Genomic DNA, 20,736 nt, shown 5'->3' with positions numbered 1-20,736 from the left:
GTGCTTTCAATGAAATGAGAAATGGAATAATATTCACTGGGAAAGGCCCTACACAAAGCAGAGGTGGGGCTTCCTTGGTGTGGAAGTCATGCCCAGCCCACCAGAATAGCATGGTTCATCTGACCAGCAACGATTTCCTGACACTGTTGTTCCCAAAGACTCCTCATTCACTACCTTACCATATGACTGAACATGTATCCTTGAAATGGCAAAATTACATTTAACAGCTGCATGTCCAAGCGTGGGGAGATGGAGGGTGGGGGCATGTAATTTACTGTTAAAAGACCAGATCAGCATCTGTCGGGTACTGACAGAGACATTGACTTTGTCACATGGCCATGCCCGTATCCAGCATGTGAGTAAGGATACCAGCATTCACGTTGTGCAATAGATGCCTTTCTGATGGCCTGGGAGACAGGGATAGGGCAGTGTGCCCAGCCATGCAGCCAGCTGTCTGCGAGGATCCCTATCAGTTCTATAAAGTATAGTTGTAACTCCAGCATCTGCATCCCTAAATCCTGTCCTTCCAGCGTGACTCAGCCACAAAATTAAATTGTTGCAGCTAAGGGAAACAAGGTGTGATGTTGACCCCAATATACTGTAGTATTGTAGCCCACATCAGCTATTGTTGAAAACTGTTGAGTAGTCCTGTATAATAGAATACTTTGCTTTTGCACCTGCTTTTGAAATTGCGCATGACAAGGTAAATAAGTCAATACAGTCCCTGCTTACTTGAAAATTAGTCAGTCTGCCAGAATATGCTACAGAATGTTTATCCTTTTTGTAAATATGCTTGGGTTTAAACATGCCAGCAGCCTCTAGGAACACTTCTGCTGACCACTGTTTTGTTCTTCAGTTCACCCCAATCCTTATTAAGTATAGCCATTTAGACAGTTGACCCTCCTAGTATACAATTCCACTTGACAACTGTGCACTGAGATACCAGTTTTAGCAATTTCAAAGTCTATTTGAAGGAAGAAGTGGTATAAAATGTTGATTGAGCAGTCCTTTCTGGAGCACTGGTAAGCAGAAACGTGAATTGCTTCCCATCCTGAACAATAAAACATCTGTGCAGGATAAAATTGGCTCATCAATGTTGAACCAACATTGTATTTTATAGTATGTGTTCCAATGATATGAGACTTTCATGCAAAAAATAGAGAACTAGCTCACTTAGGAAGGGAAAGAAATCAAAATTTCTAAATCCTAGATAACTGTATATAGCTAGATTGTGAATACTCTGTCTCATATAAACCAAATTGTTGTATTTAACAGTTTTTTGTTTTTCCAGGCTGTAGCGGATTCTCTAGCCTCAAATATTAAAGAGTCTAAATAAAAATGCTTTTTCACTGGGGAAAATGAGCCTGTAATGATCATACTTGTCTGCATTTCTTATGTTTTATTGCTTTAGGCTTGGTTCTTTCATTGGGGATGTGTTCAAAGAGCAGCAACCTTCCACAGACTGGCTGTGTCACTTCTACTAGTATTAGGAGAAATCCCATGACTGAATCCTTACAACCTTCTTCTGTTCATCAAAAGTGAATGGCATCAAGGGACTCTTCACTTAGGAACAGCATGTGACTCTAAAACCAAACCATACTAGGAAGAGTATCCTTGAGGTTACTAACAAATATGCTGACAAGTGCTCCCCTACTCTTTTTTCTGTCATATCTTGTTCATCAAGTGGTGAGATTGATAGATTAAATCCTGTATTAATTGATTAAATTGAGATCAATTGCATAATGGATTACCAAAAAAGCATTAGTTCTTTGCTAGTTGCTGCCTTGTTGGAAGGGGATGAAGGACATTTCAGTATTTCCTGAAAGGAATCAAGGAGTGCATCTTTCTGCACTAACACCACCAGTACAAACCAAGACAGGGAGATGGCAGCAGGAAGAAGTATTACCCGTGTAGGGCTTGGATTTGATTCCTCGTTCTTTGTGAACTGTCTTGTCATCTGTGCGTATCTGTGTGCCTTTTTCACATGCATGACTCATGCTGTGATTATCTGTGAATTAAAAACATTGTCCATACCTGCTTGATTATCTCAGATTCAAAGATAGATCACTCCAATCTCTGAACTCTGTCAGCATTTGCAGGTAAAACACAATCCTGAATTCATTCTGGATCACTGAGGTGAAGTTCCACACTAATATATACAGAATATTCTATTCTTTTAAGGATGCTTTAGTGCCTGGCCATAACAGCTTGGTAATGATGGAACTGCAACCTTAACGTTGCATTTGTCTATTTGTTTAGTAGATTCTAATTAGATGCTAAGAGAACTATGTAGCTGTCACATGGCTCCCCAGATAATGCTTGAAAATGTTGTGGCTCTTTAATAAGGAGATGAGTAATTTGTGAAGAAACATTACTGGGTGTCTTCTGATGGCCTTTTTTTTTCTAGCTTGCTTCAAAACAGTATCTTAGCATTTTAGAAAGAAAAATAAAATCTGGAAAACAGAAGGAGAGAGGTGTCTGCAACCATAGCAAAGGTCAAGTGTCAGGGGGTGGAAGTTGTGTTCCTTACTTTCCTGAGCAAATAGCAAACCTTTCTCCTTTCTGCAAATCAGCTCTCTTTGTACTTTAAAAGTGGCAGCTTAGTTCATTAACCTTTGTAAAAATAGTTAACATTTATTTTTTGTCTGGAGTATTAGGTAATTGTGGAGGGGTTTTGCATTCAGGGCCCCTAACCTATCTCCAGCAAGGGTTTATTTAAAAAGCTGAGAGCCAACGCTGCTTTGTTCCCTTCAGTCCATTTGGCTATACATCCAATCGCAAAGCTACAGCCCGGGACTATTTCCAAAAGTAAGCTATACTCCCTAGATGAAGCAGCCCCTCATTCAGCTGCCCTTTTATTCCTTTTTGATGAAAATACGTAGCTCTGAGAAATCAGCTGCTGATCCTTCCTGTGCTTCCATGCTTACTCGGTGTCTGTGGTGTTTCACACCCTCGGGAGCCCCAGGTCCTGCTTCACAGGCTCTAAGCACACTCTACAGCAGGGACACAGTGACAGCTGAGAGTACCTGACAGTGAGAAGAGGTGGCTGAGGCTGCAGAGGAGGAGGAGAGCTGCTTTGTAGGGAGTCGGAGACATTTATTGTTTACAGAAGCAGATCACAGTCCATCTATGCTAAAATGAAAGCAGTCACCCCTTCCTGAGAAAATATGTGAATTGACTGGCGTCCAGCGTTGTGGGGAGAGCGATGGTCGGGGACTGATTCATGCCTTGGCTGCGTCATCACAGGGTCGGGGGCTGAGGTTTTGGAGCTTCTGCTTGAGGCAAAAAATAGCAGAAAGGTAGATGTGCTTTCAAAAATAGTCCAGGCTAGGGATCAGAACTCTTGGAGGCTTACCCACATTTTTCAGACTCTCTGGTGGTTTCTGTCTGTAGGGTTTATGAACTAAATACCCTTTTCTTTAAAAAAAGCAAAAAAAGGGGGGGGGGAAGTAGATGCTTGACTGTAGGAAAAACTGCAGTGTATATGTAGACAGATAAGTATTAGCATATTTTAGGCTGAAGCATGGAGCGGGTACAGAATGGCAGTGAACAAGGACTGTTTATTCCTTGAGTGTTGCTTTCTGTTAAGCAGCTCTTTGAAAGTCAAGAGAGCATTGAATCATACTGGAGTACAGCAAAAATGTGCAGCCGCTTGCTCAGCAGTGAAATGAAAAGTGCCGTTGTTGAAGGACCGAGCAGGTCTAGCTAGAGCATGTTTAGGTAAGGTATAGCATTACAACGGCCAGCACCGGGATAGAACAGCTTTTTGTTTGCGCACGTCTCTGGAAGCCTACGGCATGGCACACCGTATATAGCCTGGGTGCAGCCAGAGGGGACAGTGCTTTTAGTGACAGGAATTGCAAATGTAGGCAATGCAAGAAACATGATTCTTCAGAAACCTTTTAGCCTATTTTTAAATAAAAAGAGTCCGTCATAATTTCCACCCTTTAAAAATGCTTCCCACCAGATGAATTTTGCAGTCTGTGTTTGAGGTATCCACACCTGTTGGCAAAGGAATAACAATTTGTTGCTGTGCTGAGCTGTACTCACTCGGGCACATTTGGAGACTTCACCAATTGAAAAGACTACTAGGGATGAGAGGGCGGGCATAAAACTTACCACTCTGGGGCTCATACCCATTCCATCCATAAAAGCGTGTCATGCCCTTTGATGCACTGAAAATTTGCCTACAACAGGCAAAGAACAGCTTGCAACACTGGTTTCTGCTTGATTTCATTGAACTTGATAGAATGTGTGCTTGTGGGAACAAATGATGACCAAAGTCCCTGTGCAGACCATTGATGAGTTACTTTCCGTTTCCTCAGATTTTTTGTTTTATTCCTAGAGAAGGGAGAAAATGAAATGGGGAATGATATAATGCGGTAGTTCGGGGAGTGGCAGCCATCTGAGCCTGAGGGACAAGGTGGATCTGGCACTGCGATCAGAAGAGTATGCAGGGCTACACAGTGCTGGACATAGAAAATGAAGCGTGCCTTACTGATGGTCTGTCATTTCGCCTGTTGGCAGTGGGGAGGGGAAGGGACACATTAGAAAGAATATTTGAAGAATATGGGCGTGTAAGTGCAAATTGCTAGAAACTGTAACATGACTACTAGCTGATGAGCTGGAATTTGCTTGTACCTTGTAAATAAAGCTTCTTCCTAGGTACTCGAGACTGAAAAGAAGCAGCTTGACATTGATGCTGTGTAGCAGAGCAGCATTTTTTAACAAAGAAAGTCTTGTGAGGACACTGGCAGTTATTCTCAGTGTGGCTCAGCTCACTTCCTTGTGTTAACGCTGTATTCCCTTGTAAACACAGTCCTGAATAAATGACAGGCTAAAGGGGAGTGGGTGGATGCAACATGGCTGGAGAGCAGTTCCCTGCCACACCATTGTTTCGTTGTCGTCTCCTAGTTTTATACAGTAACTGTTGGAGACACCTGATAGAAATAATGCAATTGTACTTCAAGCAAAAAACCAAGTTTCTCTATAGAAACCTTTTCTCCCACACTTGGCAGTTTCACTGAACCTCTCTCCAGTGATAATTAATCAACAAATACGCAGTTCAGGAGTCCTGTGAATTTGCATCAACTTGATCTCAGATAGCTCCTGGGAGGACAATCCCGAAGCTACTTTTCAGCACCAATTTGATTTGCTGCTGCTTTGTATAATCTGCAGTTACAGCGTATTATCCCATCTCTACTACATGTGGTAGGAAGCAGTCTTGTGGTAATACAGTGCTCTGATATGGCTGAGGTTCCAGCAGAGATAAATTCTGATATTGTACAGTCTTTCCTCAAAATAATTGGATAAGGAGGTGCCAGTCCCCTGTTAATACTGAGCATTGGCGGCTGTAATTGTATTTTCTTGTCCATCTCTGTGAAATACGTGTGGATTCAGTGGGCACCTTCTCTGCTGGTGAGCTCAACTTGTGCTGCTGCTTATTGCAGGCGCTGTTAACATATCTGGGGGGAAGAATGCACTGGCAACTGCAGAGTCAGCTGTCGTCCATCACCCTGCTGGAGCCCCATCAATGCAAGTCAGCCTGCATGGTATGAAACGCAACGTGTCAGATCTGCGGCTGCAGCTGCATCAGATGAAGCAGCTACAGGTATGCTTATCTGGGAAATACCAGGAAGGTGGGTTGTCGGCAAACGCCCTTTCCCTTCCTTTCTATCTTTCTCTCTCTTTTACCTCAGTGGCAGAGTTCTAGCCAAGGGAAGTATTACAGACACAAAAGCATATTCTGCTCTAGCATAGTCCACTTGCGTAGTCCTAGAGGTATGAGAATTAGCTCAGTTTAACTATTTCTGCTCAGATATTGAGAAAAAACTTCATTTCTAGCTTTGTTTGATGACTCTAGACATTAAAGCAGTATTTATATTACAATAATATCAAGTCTGTGATTACAGTTTGGACCCTGCTATGCTATGTGCTGTATAAACATATTGGAAGAGCCATGTTCCTGCTCCATTCTGTTTACAGTTGAGACAGTTTTTAAGTTCCTGAATAAACAACTTTGATGTCATGAAACCCAAATGTAGCTGAGGATCAGTAGATATGCATTAAGCCAGAGTTTGAGCCCTGTATTTACAAAATCCAGAAGGATAGCCAGCTTGAGCAGCAAGGAAAAAAGATATTTCAAAAGTTGCTGCAAAGGTTTGTTGTACCCAACTTACATTCACATTTTACCAGTACCTTCCTAACACGCACCAACACCACAAAACTTGCAAGAAGCAATAAGAACAATGAACTGTTAACCAAAATGTTCTGTTGACACATCCCGTCATGCTGCAAATGTAAATATATGCTGTTCGTCTCAGACACTGTGAAAATAAGCTTATGCAGCTGTACAGGTCTTCAGTCCTTCACTTAATTGAAAACTGAAGAGCACTGTGTATTGTCTCAGAAGATGTAAAAGGAGGTAAAGCAATTTCTTGTAAGAGAAAGTGGACAGCAGGGGAAACTTCAATACTCTGCTGGTTCTCCTTGCCTGGAAAGTGACATCACATGTTTGGTATTGTAGGGCTGCAGCTACTCCTATTACGACCAGGATGGTTTTGAATATGGGAATGGTACTATGTCAGTCTCCTTTGATTTGCTGATTAATTTTAGAGCAGAATAATGATAATATGGATCAGAATTTAGAGCACATTTTGCCGTCACCTCCTTAACTAAAGGAAATTGAATTTTTAAGCAGTCACAAGGCAAGGAAGCAGAAGGGTGAGGTAAACATCAGGGTAAAGAAAACGTGGCCAAAACTGAAGATGCTGTGACAAGGTCCTGTGCTCAGTTTGCTGGTAATGAAGAGATGGCAGAAGGTATTTGGAGCAAACAGTTGTGTCAGCCAGCTGAGCTCTGCCTGTGAGCTCTGCTCTGCACCCATGTATTTACATCTTCAGTTTAGGATGAGTATGTTTCTATAGCAAGTATATCTTTCAAAAGCTGTTCCCAGCAGTGTTCCCTACATGCCATCATGGTCCCCATCTCATTTCAAGACTCTGGCTTGGGATCTCTGCCCTGGCACATTATGTAGAAGTGCATATTCTTTCACATTTGTGCCACAAACCACTGCGGCCCCTCTGTCCTTCTGTAACCCCTTGTGCCAAATGCAGCTCTTGGCAAACGCCTGTGGTCTGGCCACCAGCTGTGTTTGGCATGTGGCCTTGTGAAGCAGGATGGAGGTTGCAGTGCTGCGCTGGAGGCAGTGAGCGCATTGTTCTCACAGGGCCTGCTTGCCGAGGAGATGGCATTTCCCCAGCTGCACCTTGTCTCCATGGCCCTGCCTGGGGCAGTAACCTTGCTTTTGATCAGGTACAGCATTATGGCACACAGGAGTGAAGAAACTTCTACCATCTGCACAAATCAATGCTGCCAAGGAAGTCCCGAGAAGGGAGAAAGGACGTATCCCGAGTGTGCTCATTAACTCTGGCTGGCTTCCCTTATTTCAGAAATGATAGCAAATTTGGTGCATTGTGCCAGTAGGAGGTCAGCAAATTTGTGATAGTCAGATGGAAGAACCTGCAGCTCAAGGGAAACATTGGTATATTACGTATAAGTTACATTCATGAGAGTGAATTTTTGTCATGGCTTTCCTGAATGGGTGGAATTATTTTGAAAAAGAGCTCCCAGTTTGTAGGGCAGCAAGTGAAACAAGTAGTGCTTTAAACTGAACAGTGTCGAAATATTGTGCTTCTTACGAAAAAATTTCGTGCTGTGTTTTCTGGAAAATAATTCCATGTAAAAGGGAAAAGTATTTTTCTGTTTTTCCAGGTTGTTTGCACAATATGTTTGATGGTACTTCATGTTTTTCCCTTTCACTGTTTCTCCTGGGTTGGCAGTCAGTTTGTTCCTGTTGGTGTGATTTTTTCTTACAGTGACAGACTAAAAGAAACACTTCCAAAGAACTGAAAAAGATGATTGCACAGGCACAAAAGTTGGCAGGATAACTAAGAAACAGGAACATGACATAAAACTATATTTAATACTGTCTGCAGTTCAGTTTTCAATTGGTGATATCACTGTAAGTTCTTACTAATTTGTTTAATAGATTCAGAGAAACACACGATGAAAAAGACCCATTCATTCATGGAGCCTTTGTCTGTGCTGGCAAAATCCTCTTTTAAAAACATATTCAGCAGCAATTGATTCAGGTGTATTGATTCACACACCAGTTAAATGTATATGTTACCAAATACAACCAAGAAGTTGCATAAAGACGTTTGCGTCATGTTGCTAAAGGTTGGATACACTTCTTGTTACTCCACTAGCATCTTCCTTAAACACTCTGATTTTCAGAGATACTAAAGAAAGACTAGTTTCATGGTGCCGTGGAGTTTTCCTCATTGCCAGAGATAGGCTCTAACCCAGCCTGTGTCCTGGATGCATTTGTTGTTAGTAAGGAGCCCGTGATGGGTTCAGTGGGGTTGCTCATTCTGCACTCCCAGTTAATGAGAACTCTTAGAGGCAGGTTTGAACCAAACCTTGAAGGACATGTTCATGCTGTATATCATTAGCTTATATGTACATTGGAATTTTTTTGGTCTATTTCTTCCTTTCTTTATTTGAACGCATTTTAAGGAAAAGCAGTTAGACGTGATTAAGGTTCAGCCTTTGGAATGTGTATGCATGCATGCTTTTACTTCAGTCAGTGTATTACTTGCAGGGAAATGAGTGCTGCAGAAAGGATAGAAAATGTAATAATAATACTGTCATAAATGGTATATGACACTCAGTCTCACAAGTGTAGCGTTGAATTAGAAATTCAAATGTGTTTTGAGCTGCATTATAGAATTGGTGAGACAACATTTAATCTACATACGGTAACAAACTTCAGGAATTAGATAATTAGGTCCTACAGAGGTCCTGCACGGCAGGCAGTCGGTCCCTGTTTGTGGCTGTGCACTGTAGCGTGTGGGGAGGTGGGTGGCCCAGAAGCCTCTCCCAGCAGGCCCTGGGAGGCTCCCACTGGACAGGTCACGCTTGTCTCCCGATGAGAAGCAGGGCTGTGAACTAATACTTGGTTTTCCAGTTACCTGTCTCATAGATAATAATTGGTTCAAAGTGAACTAAACTGGTTATCAGATTATTCTTGAAGTGGATGCCAAGGGCAGTGCCGGGGTACTTGTGAGAGAGCAGTGATAGGTCATGGCTGGAGCAGTAGTCGAAGAGGAGGGACAAGGTAGGTATCTGGAGAGACTGGTGAGGCTGGGAGTGAGAACCAAGGGTAATGAATGTAGGAGAGGATGCTAGAATTCCAAAAAAAGAGTGTTAAATTTATTTCTATTTGATTGCTGCTTGCAGTTACAAGTAAACTTAGCTCTAATTAGCAAGAAATTGCCATTTGGTGGTGACAGGAAAGTCTACATTGCTTTTCCTTACCTTTGGGCATTAGAACTTGAACACTGTTTTAACAAAGTTTCTTTTCACGCGTAAATGTCTCAGGTTGTTTATTTGGCTTGTTTTCAAGCAAACTTAAAGTACAAAAAGTTTTATTCTGTGGAACCAAAGTAACTCCGGCCAATCCATAAAACTTCTTCCACTTGAGGTGGTGGGGTAATTGGCAGAGGTGGTCCGGGGGACAAAAGGGGGTGAGCGCTTGGCCAGGGAGTCTCAGATCTGATACCTGCTGGCAGAAGAAAGGTAAGAATCAAGTTCAGTTCCAGAACATGGAGGTAAATGTGCTGTAGCAGCCAGGGACTGCCTCCTCTTCCTCAGCCACAGCTCTTCCCCTCTGCTCCTTCTCACCCTGCCTCATGTTGTCCTTTGGCTGGTGACTCTGCCCTGCTTGAACCCACAATTACTTCTCTCCACTGGTTCCTTCTCTTCTCTCTCTGCATCCTGTCCCTCTCCCTTCTCATCTTCTGTCCCTGTTCCCCAAGCATGAACAAAACCAGGTTTTCCAGAACAAGCCAAGTGTTGCATGAATTTTCATAGAAATGGCAAAAACATCTTTTTGATACCAAGATGAGTCATTTCCCAGACTTCAAGAGCTCACTCCAAACATTGAGGTTGGTGAGTCCTCAACATAACAAGCTCTTTGAAATATTGCTGAGGTATATTTTTATTTCCTAATCTTGTTATCAGAAAAGGATGAAGTTTTATGACTGAAACTTTGTAATACTGTTCAAGCACTGCATAAGTGGAAGTGACAAGCAGCTTAGCTGTAGGTGTCACTACAATAAATATAGATCCCCTATATACCCCCATAACAGGAAAAAAAGTTTACCTGCCGTTGCACAACCTCTCACACACATACTCAATTTTGGCATTACTGGGAGTCACTGTTACCAAACGAGCAACATAGAGGACTCAGATTCTGGACATCTGAGACTTAAGTCTGAGTCTGTTACTGACCTTCTGACTGACCTCAGATCAGTTGTTTCACATTTCCCAAGTCACTTCCCTGTGTCAAATTTCTCCACTTTTTAAAGAGCTGTGAATAAACTGTATGACTGAAGTGTTACATGCTCATTCACTCATTTAGTCTTTCAGTTGTGGTTTCCTTCTTGAAAATATGGCACAATATAAGAGATGTGTGTCTCAGATAGCTGTGCTGGCATTGCTGTAGGAGGTTTTAATTTATCAAACCCAAACGTTAATCCCATAGTGGGGAAAAACACACATATGCACTGTCTTCAAAAGAATACAGCCTGGTATAAAGCAACTGACAATGTTTATAAATCTGTGCTGTTTCAAATGTTTTCCAGCTTCATTTTTTTCCCTAACTGCTAACACTTATCTTCAGCTGAGTTTTGAGCTAACACCTCCAGCTTGTCACAGCTCAGATCCCCCAGCGCACTTTCAGTGAAGTGTTACCCTCCCTCTCATCACAGTTGTGTCGCCGGAGAAGGCAGAGTCAGGCACAAGGACTGAAGAGTCGGGAGGGGAGAGTTCAGCTTGTTCCTCTAATTCCCATACTGATTGGAAAGAATGACCTGGGCAAAGGCTTTTTTTTCCCTCTGATTCCTGTGAATTCTCTTAAAGCAACTTAAAAAGAAGTCTTCTTGTATTATACTGTCTTGTAGGTAATCCATTTTTCTAATTCTTCCTTTTAGGCAGTGGTTTTACTTTGTTTGTTAAATGTGGTTTGGCTGTTAAGTCAGGATGATTAGAAGACAGCTGACGGTTTGATTGCTAGTTTTAAAATTGGAACTTTGTCTCCTGGTTGACACAGGTGTTTTTTAAAATCTTCCAGTATGAGAATGCTGCTGGGCTAATAGAGTTGTGTTCCTGTTGCCATTATTCTAAAGCTATGACTAGATGGAGCCCTGCTTATCACTTTGAATCTTGCGATTTGTGTAAGAGACCTAAACAGGTTTGGTTTGTGTTAGTGTGGGCCGTAGCTGCTCTAGGGCTACCCACAGAAGATACAGCCTAGTTTGCTTTCTTAGCTCTGTTTTGCTCTGCAAACTTAATATCAGTAAGAAAGATAATGCTTTAGATACTTAACATAAGGCTAAGACAAGAAAGAAGGTGTGACCTTTACAGTTCTCAGAAAATTACCTTATTATAAAGGGGGTTTTTTGGGTGGGTAAGGGAGGTTTTATGTACTGCAGATGAGCTGTATGTCTGTACCAGATTACACCGGATGGCACAATCCAACCCCCTCTGCCACTTGAGGGACTGAAAAATTCCATTCTGAGAACAGCAGTGCGTTCCAGCCTTGTCATTAATGTGTGGGATTATCCACCAGGCATGTATGGACAGTGCGATGCATAAGCTTACGAGATAGGCGCAAAGTGGAAGTCAGGCTTCCGGCATTCTTGTGAGGCGTGATTAATTCTTGGTTCATGCTGGACTGAACAGAATAAAGGGCCACAATCCTTGCAGAAGTTATGTACTGAAGGTGGTGTAGTGATCCCAACATCTATTGTTCGTCAGCTGCTCGCAACTGGAAGTTAGATATACACATTAGAAGTTAGTCAGATTTAGGCTTTTTTCACCCCAGACACTTTCTCGTGGAATGATGTTTATAGGTGAAGTTAAAGAGAGAAAGAAAAGGTAAAAACTCTCTTTCGCTGTAGGGCTGTGTTTATTCCAACCTATTTCTTAGCTCTGCAATGTATTCTGTTGCCAGGGATGTCAGTCAAGCAGGAAAAATTGAAGTTGATTTCTTTTGTGCAACAGCTGCAGAACCAGGAGATGCTGAGGGCAATGGTGAAGAAAGCAGAGCTGGAAATCAATGGCAAAATGATTGAAACAGTGAAGAGGCTTGAAGATCCTGTGCAGCGACAGCGCAACCTGGTGGAACAAGAAAGGCAGAAATACCTCAACGAGGAAGAAAAGATTGTAAAGAAGTTATGGTGGGTTGAGAAACCTCTTAGAATTTGTTGCTTTTGCCTGGCTTTTTCTTCCATAAAGTAGTAGCTTTAGTGAAAAATGTAGTATACTAAAACTTTAAACTTAAAACTAGTAAAACTTTAGTGAAACTTCACACGTGTATGCTGTTTTAGCTGTGTTTCCTTGCACTCATATTGGCCATAAAACTGTGTCTGTGTTGTACAAATGACTGGTCCTGACTGGGAGACCTTCTAAGCACAGCCCACTGGGTAAGTCCCACCAGTACAAAGAGTTTTAACCTCTTCAGAAGTCCCCTCTAAAGGGACAGATGACTGTAAGGACCAGGATCACCCCCATCTTCTGAAAGCCTCCCCCTACTCTTCAGCTTTATCTATTACGCTTTAGGGAAGGAGGGAGGAATTTCTTCAAGAACAATTGCATGCAAAGGAAGGTAATGAGTTTGACTTTAAGTATGAAAATGAGATTTTAACAGTAAGTGCTTTGGCTCTTGCATGGGAGAGATAGGGGAAGCTCATAAATAGAGGATTGATGTTTAATTGCAGTCAGCAATGCCCGTCTCTATTTAAAATTTACTCACTGGGATTTCCATACCCTCAACTGCAGATAAAAATATTTTCTTTTTTTGTTATTGTTGTGTAAAGGATCTTTGTAAGGCTTTTTTCCCCAAAACTTCGGCCTACCAAAACTGGTGGGATCCAGTTGTTTTAGTACATGTTCAGAGTCAGCAGGAGGCAAGATGAAGCTGAAATCAATAAATAATTTAACTAGTTCTAAGACTCGGATTTGTAAGATGCTATATAACTAATTATTTCTCATTACTGTGTTTAGTTCACACCTGAAGAATTGCTGCATAATAGAGTGAAACTTTATAGTCAGCTTGTCATTGGAAGTGATGATTGAAGAGCCATAAGGAGAGTAAATCTTTCCTGTTGATCAGTGTGTTGTCAGATGAATAAGATTTGTTATAAAAATGATGCATCTGTAAAGACAAAGTTGAATGTTACTAAGGGAGCGTATGTTTTCTGTGAAGAAAAGTTTAATGTGTAGTAATAGTTTGTGCTGGTGTATGTAATCTTCTCAGCTGGTTTGTAGTCTTAAATAACATTGTGCTGTTGTCTTATGTAATTACCCTCCTGTTTATCACTTTATTCCTGTGTACCTCATTGCCTAGTTTCTAGATTGTTTGTTCTCTGTGGAAAGAGCAATTTGTGTGATGGCTGTTTATCACATTGCCTCATAAAACGGATGCTGAGTGAGGTCAAGTGCAGATGGAATTAGTTGTTACAGCTTTTCATTTAAGATACGACTTTGATTGCAATATGGTTCTGTTTTACCAGTGTTTGGAATTTTTTCTGCTCATAGAGTTTCGGCTGCTTCTGTGATACTTCATTTGTTAACATTACAGGAAAGTGTCTTTCTTGTTGTGTCCAATGAGATTTCTTTGTCATGTATGTTCATGTCTGCAGGATCACAGCCCAGAAGAAAAAACGCATCTGACAACAATGCTTTAAGTTCAACAGCTGATGGCTGTTAATAATGAAGAGCATACATCACAAAATTACACATCATATATCGCTGGCAGTATTCAGAAAAAGGTTAACGTTCTGTATAGGCACTTTCAATTAAGCTTATCCCAGTACAGATGGATAAACAAATGCAAGGCAACAGGGCAAAAAATTTACCATTTCTTAGTCTTTCAACTGTTGCCCTCTTGACCTTTCCTAAATCATAGGACTAAATCAGTAGACTGGCTTCATGCAAGACAAGGGAGCTTAAGGATTTCTGCAACATTTACGAAAGTGTATTTACTACTCTGAAGTGGTAAATCTCAGCTTAAAAAGCTCTCCTTTCTGCAATTCTGAAGATTATCGCTGGGAAATAAAACAATAAAAATATTGGTGGTTTCATGTTGTAAACAGCAGACATGTCGGTGTACATTTCACGGCAGGTTTTCTGTTGAGCAGCTTTGCATGATGGTGCCTACAGAAGTGTGCCCATGTGTGTCACAGCTGTAGCAGGATTACAGTTCAGAGATACCTAATGAAATCTAAGGAACACTGTTAAAGGTAGTGTTTATTCACACTTGTAACAGTGAAATACGTACTCCAAATTAACTGGATAGGGGTTTTTTTCTGTCTAGTCTTTTGCTTCAACATTAGAGATGTCATATGTGACACTTTGGGAGTTGTAAATGCTAGCCTTAAAATTTACCAGACCAAGGACAAATTATGATGATATGACACATCGACTAATGAAATATATATGTTGTGAAGAGCATGTTACAGGTATGACTACTACATGTTGCAGGTTATTGTAAGCATTTTAGTAGAGGTAAGCACAGTATTTAAATTGTAGCCACATCCAAGCTGTCTAATTGTATATGATCCATAGTAAGTTACAATTTATATTTTTGTTATGATAAGTATCAGGCTTTTTTATAAGAATAACTGTGTTCAGTAAAAACAAAACTCCACTTAGCAGTCTTGGGGAGCCACTGGTAGCAGACACTTGGGAAAGGATATAAGAACATGGCAAAATGCTCAGAGTGCATTTCTGTGCTTTTAGTGACTTGTAGCTCTCTTCCATGTCAGAGACAGTACCTTCACATGCAAATGCTATGCGTGGATTGTTTACTTTTCATGAACTTATGCATTTTTTAAAATTTATGTAAACTCGGTTGTGTAGAGCATCTGGGCACAATGAATTCTATAGAGTAATTCTTTTTTTGAGTAGAAAGATCTTTTTGTTTGTTTTTGAATCTTTCATCTGTCAATCAATCCTCTAACTGTTAAATTATGCATGGCAGAATATTAACCCTCTCCATGCTAGTCGTGATGCTACAGACACTCCCCCACTCTGTTTTCTGATCATGCCTTTTCCATCCTGAAAAGTCCCAGTCTGCTTAGTATAAGTTCTGGTCTCCTCTTGTAGAAGCCATTTGATACATTTTGTCATCCTGTTGCCTTTCTGTATGCCCTTTCTAACTCTAGTGTACATCTGTGAGATGGGAATGGGGAGAGAGAAAAGGCCTGCAATGGCTATGTCTGATGTAGGCACACCATGACTTCATGCAGTGGTGTGATGGTCCCCTTGTCCTCATGTTCCACATGAGCTTTCCATTACAAATCCAACATCTCACTCACAAGGGATGATTATCAGTTAAAAGGTCACTATTGTGTATAAAAACTTAGGGGTTTGGGAGGTTGTTTGCTTTAGGTTGGGTTGGTTTTGGTTTTATTTTTGCTCTTCTCATAAGCATTACTTTACATTTATTAGGAGTTAATTTGATCTTTGGTTTTTTTCCTGGTCAATTATCATAGATTCACAGATTCATAGAATACCAGGTTGGAAGGGACCTTAAGGATCATCTGGCCCAACCTTTCTAGGAAAAAGCAAGGTCTAGACAATATGGCCCATCACTGTGTCCTGCTGAATCTTAAAAGTGTCCAATGTTGGGGAATCCACAACTTCCATGGGGAGATTATTTCAATAGCTGATTGTGAAATTTCTTTCTCTTATGTCCAATCAGAATCTCCCCAGGAGTAACTTGTACCCATTACCCCTTGTCTTTTCCATGTGACTCCATGTAAAAATGGAGTCTCCATCTTCTTTGTAGGAACTCTTTAAGTAATGGAACATGGTGATAAGGTCTTCCCTAAGCCTTCTTTTCTCAAGGCTGAACAAACCCAGTTCTTTCAGCTCTTCCTTGTACAGCAGGCTTCCCAGTCCTTTGATTATCTTTGTGGCCCTTTTCTTAGTATCGGATGGTCGATCTGCAGCCCTCTGCAGTCACCTTTCATTTTCATTCTCCTGAATATTTTAATATCTTTATGATATTTTTTTTTACTATACTATTCATCCTCTTTCTAAATAATTTATAATATGTTGAAAAGCACCAGTCCTAGCACCGATCCCTGTGGAACCCACCAGCAAACTACATTCATTGAGTAAGCTGTTCATTGATCCCTTCCCTTTACTTCCAGCACTTTATCCCTGAGAGAATTTCCTTTCTTGTCCCATGGCAACTTTGCTTTCTTGAAAGCTTTTGCTCAAATACCTTGCTGAAAGCCTTTTGGGCTATAGCTTTCCCCCATGCTTTTGTTGTTTCCTTGTGTATTTTTAAGACTTACCGTCTCTTTACACAAATCACATTAATTCGTCCCTAACACAGCATATTTATCCATTGGTCCACCAATTCTTTGTTCTTTATTGTTTATTTTGGTATCAATTAGACCAGTCTGGGTGTCAGTCTCACCAGAGTACAGTTCCCTGGATAGCCCCATCCCCTTTTAAAAAATTTATTTATATCATATATGACATTTCCACTAGTCTGGTGGCAAAGCAATTTTAATCAAGAAGTTAGATGCTTAGCATTAATAGTTCGACTGTTTCACCCTCAAGTTGCAATTGAACTCCAGGGCAAATACCATCTAGACTGGGTGATTGTTACTATTGATTTTGTCAGTTCATTTTGTAACCTGTTCTACTGATGCTGCAAATTGAGACAGATCCTCTGATGCTTTTTTGCCTAAAGAAAGATACCAGCATAAGAGTTTGCCTGAGCTCCCCTGTGTAAAACATAGATGCAGAAAAATTATTTATCTTGTATTAGCCTCCTGAAACAGTATTAAGGTGAGTGTCTTGTTAATTGGGTTTGCCCAGTCCAATCTATAAAGCCAAGTTGTTTCCCCAGTTACAGAAAAGAAATGCTGGAGACTGCTGGATCTGTTTCAAACTTTGGTTCCTGAGGGCTGAAGTTTCTTTTCCCTTGCAGTTAGCAACATAGGGCAGTGTAATACGGTATCCCCTGCAAAATTTCAGGATCATTTGTCATGCTTGATAGTATCACTGTATGGAATCAAAGAGGTTTATGATGACCCTTCCATTTCCGATGAAGAACAAAGGGGAAATAAAGCCATCATCTGCTACCTGGAAGTCTTTCCTTCATCCCTATATTTTCAACAATCATAAAACTACCAAAATATCATAACATTGTTCTGTGTTTGTTTCTTTCTCTTCTCTCCACCCATCAGCAAATTTAACCTTCTGCCCTTGTCTTTTTTGTTGCCTGCTGGATGCCAGTATCCAAGAAGCTGCTTTTCTTGTGCTGATCTGCAAAAGGGGGTGTGTGGGTACCCTGTGATTCCCAAAGCAGCACTGCCGAGCCTGAGTGCTCGTGTCAGGGCATTAAGAGTAGGGAGGATGCGTGACTTAAGAGCACCCTTCCGGAGGGCAGGAGCCTTTGCATTGTAGTGAGTGACAGAAAGTCAAATTCTTTTTCCAGCTCCTTCCTAGACTGTATCTGTACCCTTTATTGCAAAGGCAGACAGACACAGAGACAGCAGATATCTACATTAACGGAGCCTCTTCCACTGGAAAAGTACCCGGAGAAACGTTCCCCTGCTGCCATCGTGTGGTCCCTTGGATTGTTTCCTGCAAACCTGTTTCCTGCAAACCAAGGAATTGGATTGTGCTTGTGCTTGTGCTGCTGGAAATCGTGATTCCCTAATCCTTCTCAAGACAGAATCTTTGGGAGAAGTGGTCTTAAAATGGGAACAGGATCATTTACCTTCAACTGTTTGTGCTCTGTTCAGAAGCAACTTCTGATTCTTAATTCAAAATTGTTTTATAGTTTCTAAAGTTCTTAGTCTTGGGATTGAAATGAACTCTTTGCTGTGTGCATTTGATGTTCAGATCCTGATAGTATATCTGTTTCTCTGTATATCAGAAGTACTATTGTATTGCCATTTATTGTTCTGCATGACTGTGCTTCCTAATGCGACCTAATGCAACCTAAATGCGAAATGGTGCTGTAAGGGATTTTCTTCTTTTTATCCTGTTACTGGCCACCTATTCCTCTCTTTTCCTCCTTGTGTTGCCTATCCATGGAGATGGAGCTAAGAAGTGACCTGGCTGAAAATAAGTAATTTTCTGCTGTGTTTGTGTCGCAGTGCTGGCACAAGGGAAATGCGGGGAAATGCAAGATGTATGGTTGGTGCAGAAATCAGTCTTCCCCTACCCCTTTTCAGGCAATCAGCCTGTATCTTGGTTCTCTTACAGTAATTGCAAAACTGCTACCTGAGTGGATGCAAGAAATGAGGCCCAAAATTAGGTTAAAATGAGTAGCCATTTTGTCAGTTCAGAGTTTACTTTGAATTGTTTTCTGTCATGCAATTAAACTGCTTCTCAGAACATTCCTGTTAGTAAATTTGGTATCTTAATAGAGGTGGATTTCTCTTAGAATAAATATTTAAGAGATGATCCTCTTAAGGTATTCACATGGGTGTTTGTATAGTTGTGCATAATGCATTTCAGGTGTTTTTGAGAAATTTTAAGCTTCTGTGTGGAAACTCCAGCTAAAGCAATGTGGTCTCAACCCCAAATGAAGTTTCTGTGTCTGAAGGATTGTGAAAATTTATGTGAAGTATGGAAGCACTGGAAAAAATAATTGGGAAAGGTGATGAGGAGGCACCGGATGGCGCCGGAGGAAGTACAGGACAGCACTGGCTGGAAAAAACATCTGAAGTGACTCATTCTTGAATCCAAATGCTGAACGAAAGCTGCACACCTGCTGTTTTAGTCTGGCTACTTGTGGAAGCAGGACCCTGTATTCTATCTATCAGGACCCAGCAGATAAACAGGGTTGCATCAAGGGGCCATTAGTGCCAGTTTTTGGGTTGTTACTTTGCTGTTGAGCGTTCTTTTGCATGTCCTCAGCAATGAGAAAATGCAAGGTGCAAAACAGTACTGGAGGTAGTGGTACAGTGTGTCTGTACCCTTGTAGGATTTGCATCCCCAGAGGGCTGTCTGTTAGATGTGTTTCACCACCCCACCTGCCTTCGTAGCGCAGCTGCCCTGAGGTCGGTAAGCTCTGCACATCTGCAGCCTGTCAGAGAAGTCAATGACTTGGGCTAGTTCTAAGCCTGCTCCTATGCTGTGAGTGTGAGTGTCCGGCATCCTCACCTCCTCTCATGGTACCCTTCTGTTTTTTCAGCCTGTGGTGTCAGATTATAAGATACGACAGTTGAAGTTTCTGGTTTAGTTTAGTCTGTTTATCTAGATATATTTGATTGTAATGTGAAAGCCATGCTTCCATTTTATGTCCACTTTTTTTCTTGTTTTGACAGTGAGCTGGAGGCATTTGTTGAAGACCTGAAGAGGGACTCCACTGCTTCCAGCAAAACAGTTACACTGAAAGATGTAGAAGATGGAGCCTTTCTTTTGCGTCAAGTGGGAGAAGCTGTTGCCACCCTGAAAGGTATATACTTTTCCTTTTTATTTTTCATTCTTCTCTCTTAAGCACAGTGGCTGAGAACAGTTTTCCCTTTAATCTGGGGGCATTAACTTTCACTTCCAAAAAGACTTAAAGTTGGGATTAAGGAGCTTGTTGCAGGGCCCCTGGAGAGAGGTGGACACTCAACTATTTAACATTCACCCCATCATCTGTTTATTCCCAAGGTTTTTATTATTTCCTGTTGAGCTCCAAAGTTGTTGTATTTGCAGGAGATTTCCCAACATTGCAGAATAAAATGCGTGCGATCCTCCGGATTGAGGTAGAAGCCGTGAGGTTCCTGAAGGAAGAACCACACAAGCTAGACAGCTTGCTGAAACGTGTGCGCAGCATGACCGATATCCTTACCATGCTCAGGAGGTGATTTTTTTTTCTTCAAAACTAATGAATTTCCTCAAGGAGGGCTGGAACAGCTTTCAGGTTTGGGTTCTCCCCTTCTCCCTGGGCAATTCTGTGAAACGCAACTCGCTTGCAGTATTTTATAGATTCTTCCTAGAGCCCTCTCAAGGTAAATCAAATTAGCCTTTTATGTAGTGGTTCTGTTCTGACCAACACCCCCAGTAGCCAAGATCTTATGATTGAAACTAGTTCCCTCTGAACTCCACAATTCCAGATTTGGGAAGTACTTGGATGACAAAGCTTACAGTGGCATCAGTCCCATATCTGACCTAATTAACTGTTGGCATTTACAGTAATCTAAGCTAATAGAAATATTCTCTGACACTGAAGCATGCATCCCTAAAAATGTAACAGTAAGAAATAAACCAGAAAAAGATTCTAAATGGATAAAGATATCCTAAAGCTTCTGAAAGAAAGAAATATTTTTCAATATGCTTGTGCATTCATGCAAATTCTTTATTCTGTTCTTTGCAAGGAAGATGCGTTAAAGAAAGTTGAAATATTGGATGAAATTTCTGTCCACTAAGTGCCAGTGTTTAGCTATGTTTGTCAGAATATATGAGCAGCAAATGACTGCTGATTTATATGAGGCAATAGGCATTGAATTTAATTCCTACTCAAAACCAGTGAATCAGGCCAAACTGTCAGTGGTGGTGATCTCAGTTTTACTTCAATTACAAGAAAATGTAAGTCATAAGCCTGTTGTTGCTACCATTATTCTAAGGCGTGTAGGGTTGTCATTG

General features: G+C 41.2%; 1 protein-coding gene across 19 annotated transcripts in view; it reads left to right on the top strand.

Moving 5' to 3' along the window:
* The window catches only part of KIAA1217 (KIAA1217 ortholog), a 371,695-nt gene that overhangs the window by 330,054 nt on the left and 20,905 nt on the right, over nt 1-20,736 (top strand). For all 19 annotated transcript variants that reach the window (XM_074574454.1, XM_074574455.1, XM_074574469.1 and 16 more), the window contains 4 exons: nt 5,451-5,611; nt 12,130-12,305; nt 19,431-19,561; nt 19,807-19,954. In XM_074574454.1, the coding sequence (XP_074430555.1) occupies nt 5,451-5,611; nt 12,130-12,305; nt 19,431-19,561; nt 19,807-19,954 (616 nt within the window). The remainder of the gene's footprint in view (nt 1-5,450; nt 5,612-12,129; nt 12,306-19,430; nt 19,562-19,806; nt 19,955-20,736) is intronic.

This window comes from Larus michahellis, chromosome 2 (genome assembly GCF_964199755.1).
Source record: "Larus michahellis chromosome 2, bLarMic1.1, whole genome shotgun sequence".
NCBI lineage: Eukaryota > Metazoa > Chordata > Aves > Charadriiformes > Laridae > Larus > Larus michahellis.
Note: the sequence above shows the minus strand (reverse complement) of the source record. Positions and strands in the feature narration are given on the sequence as shown.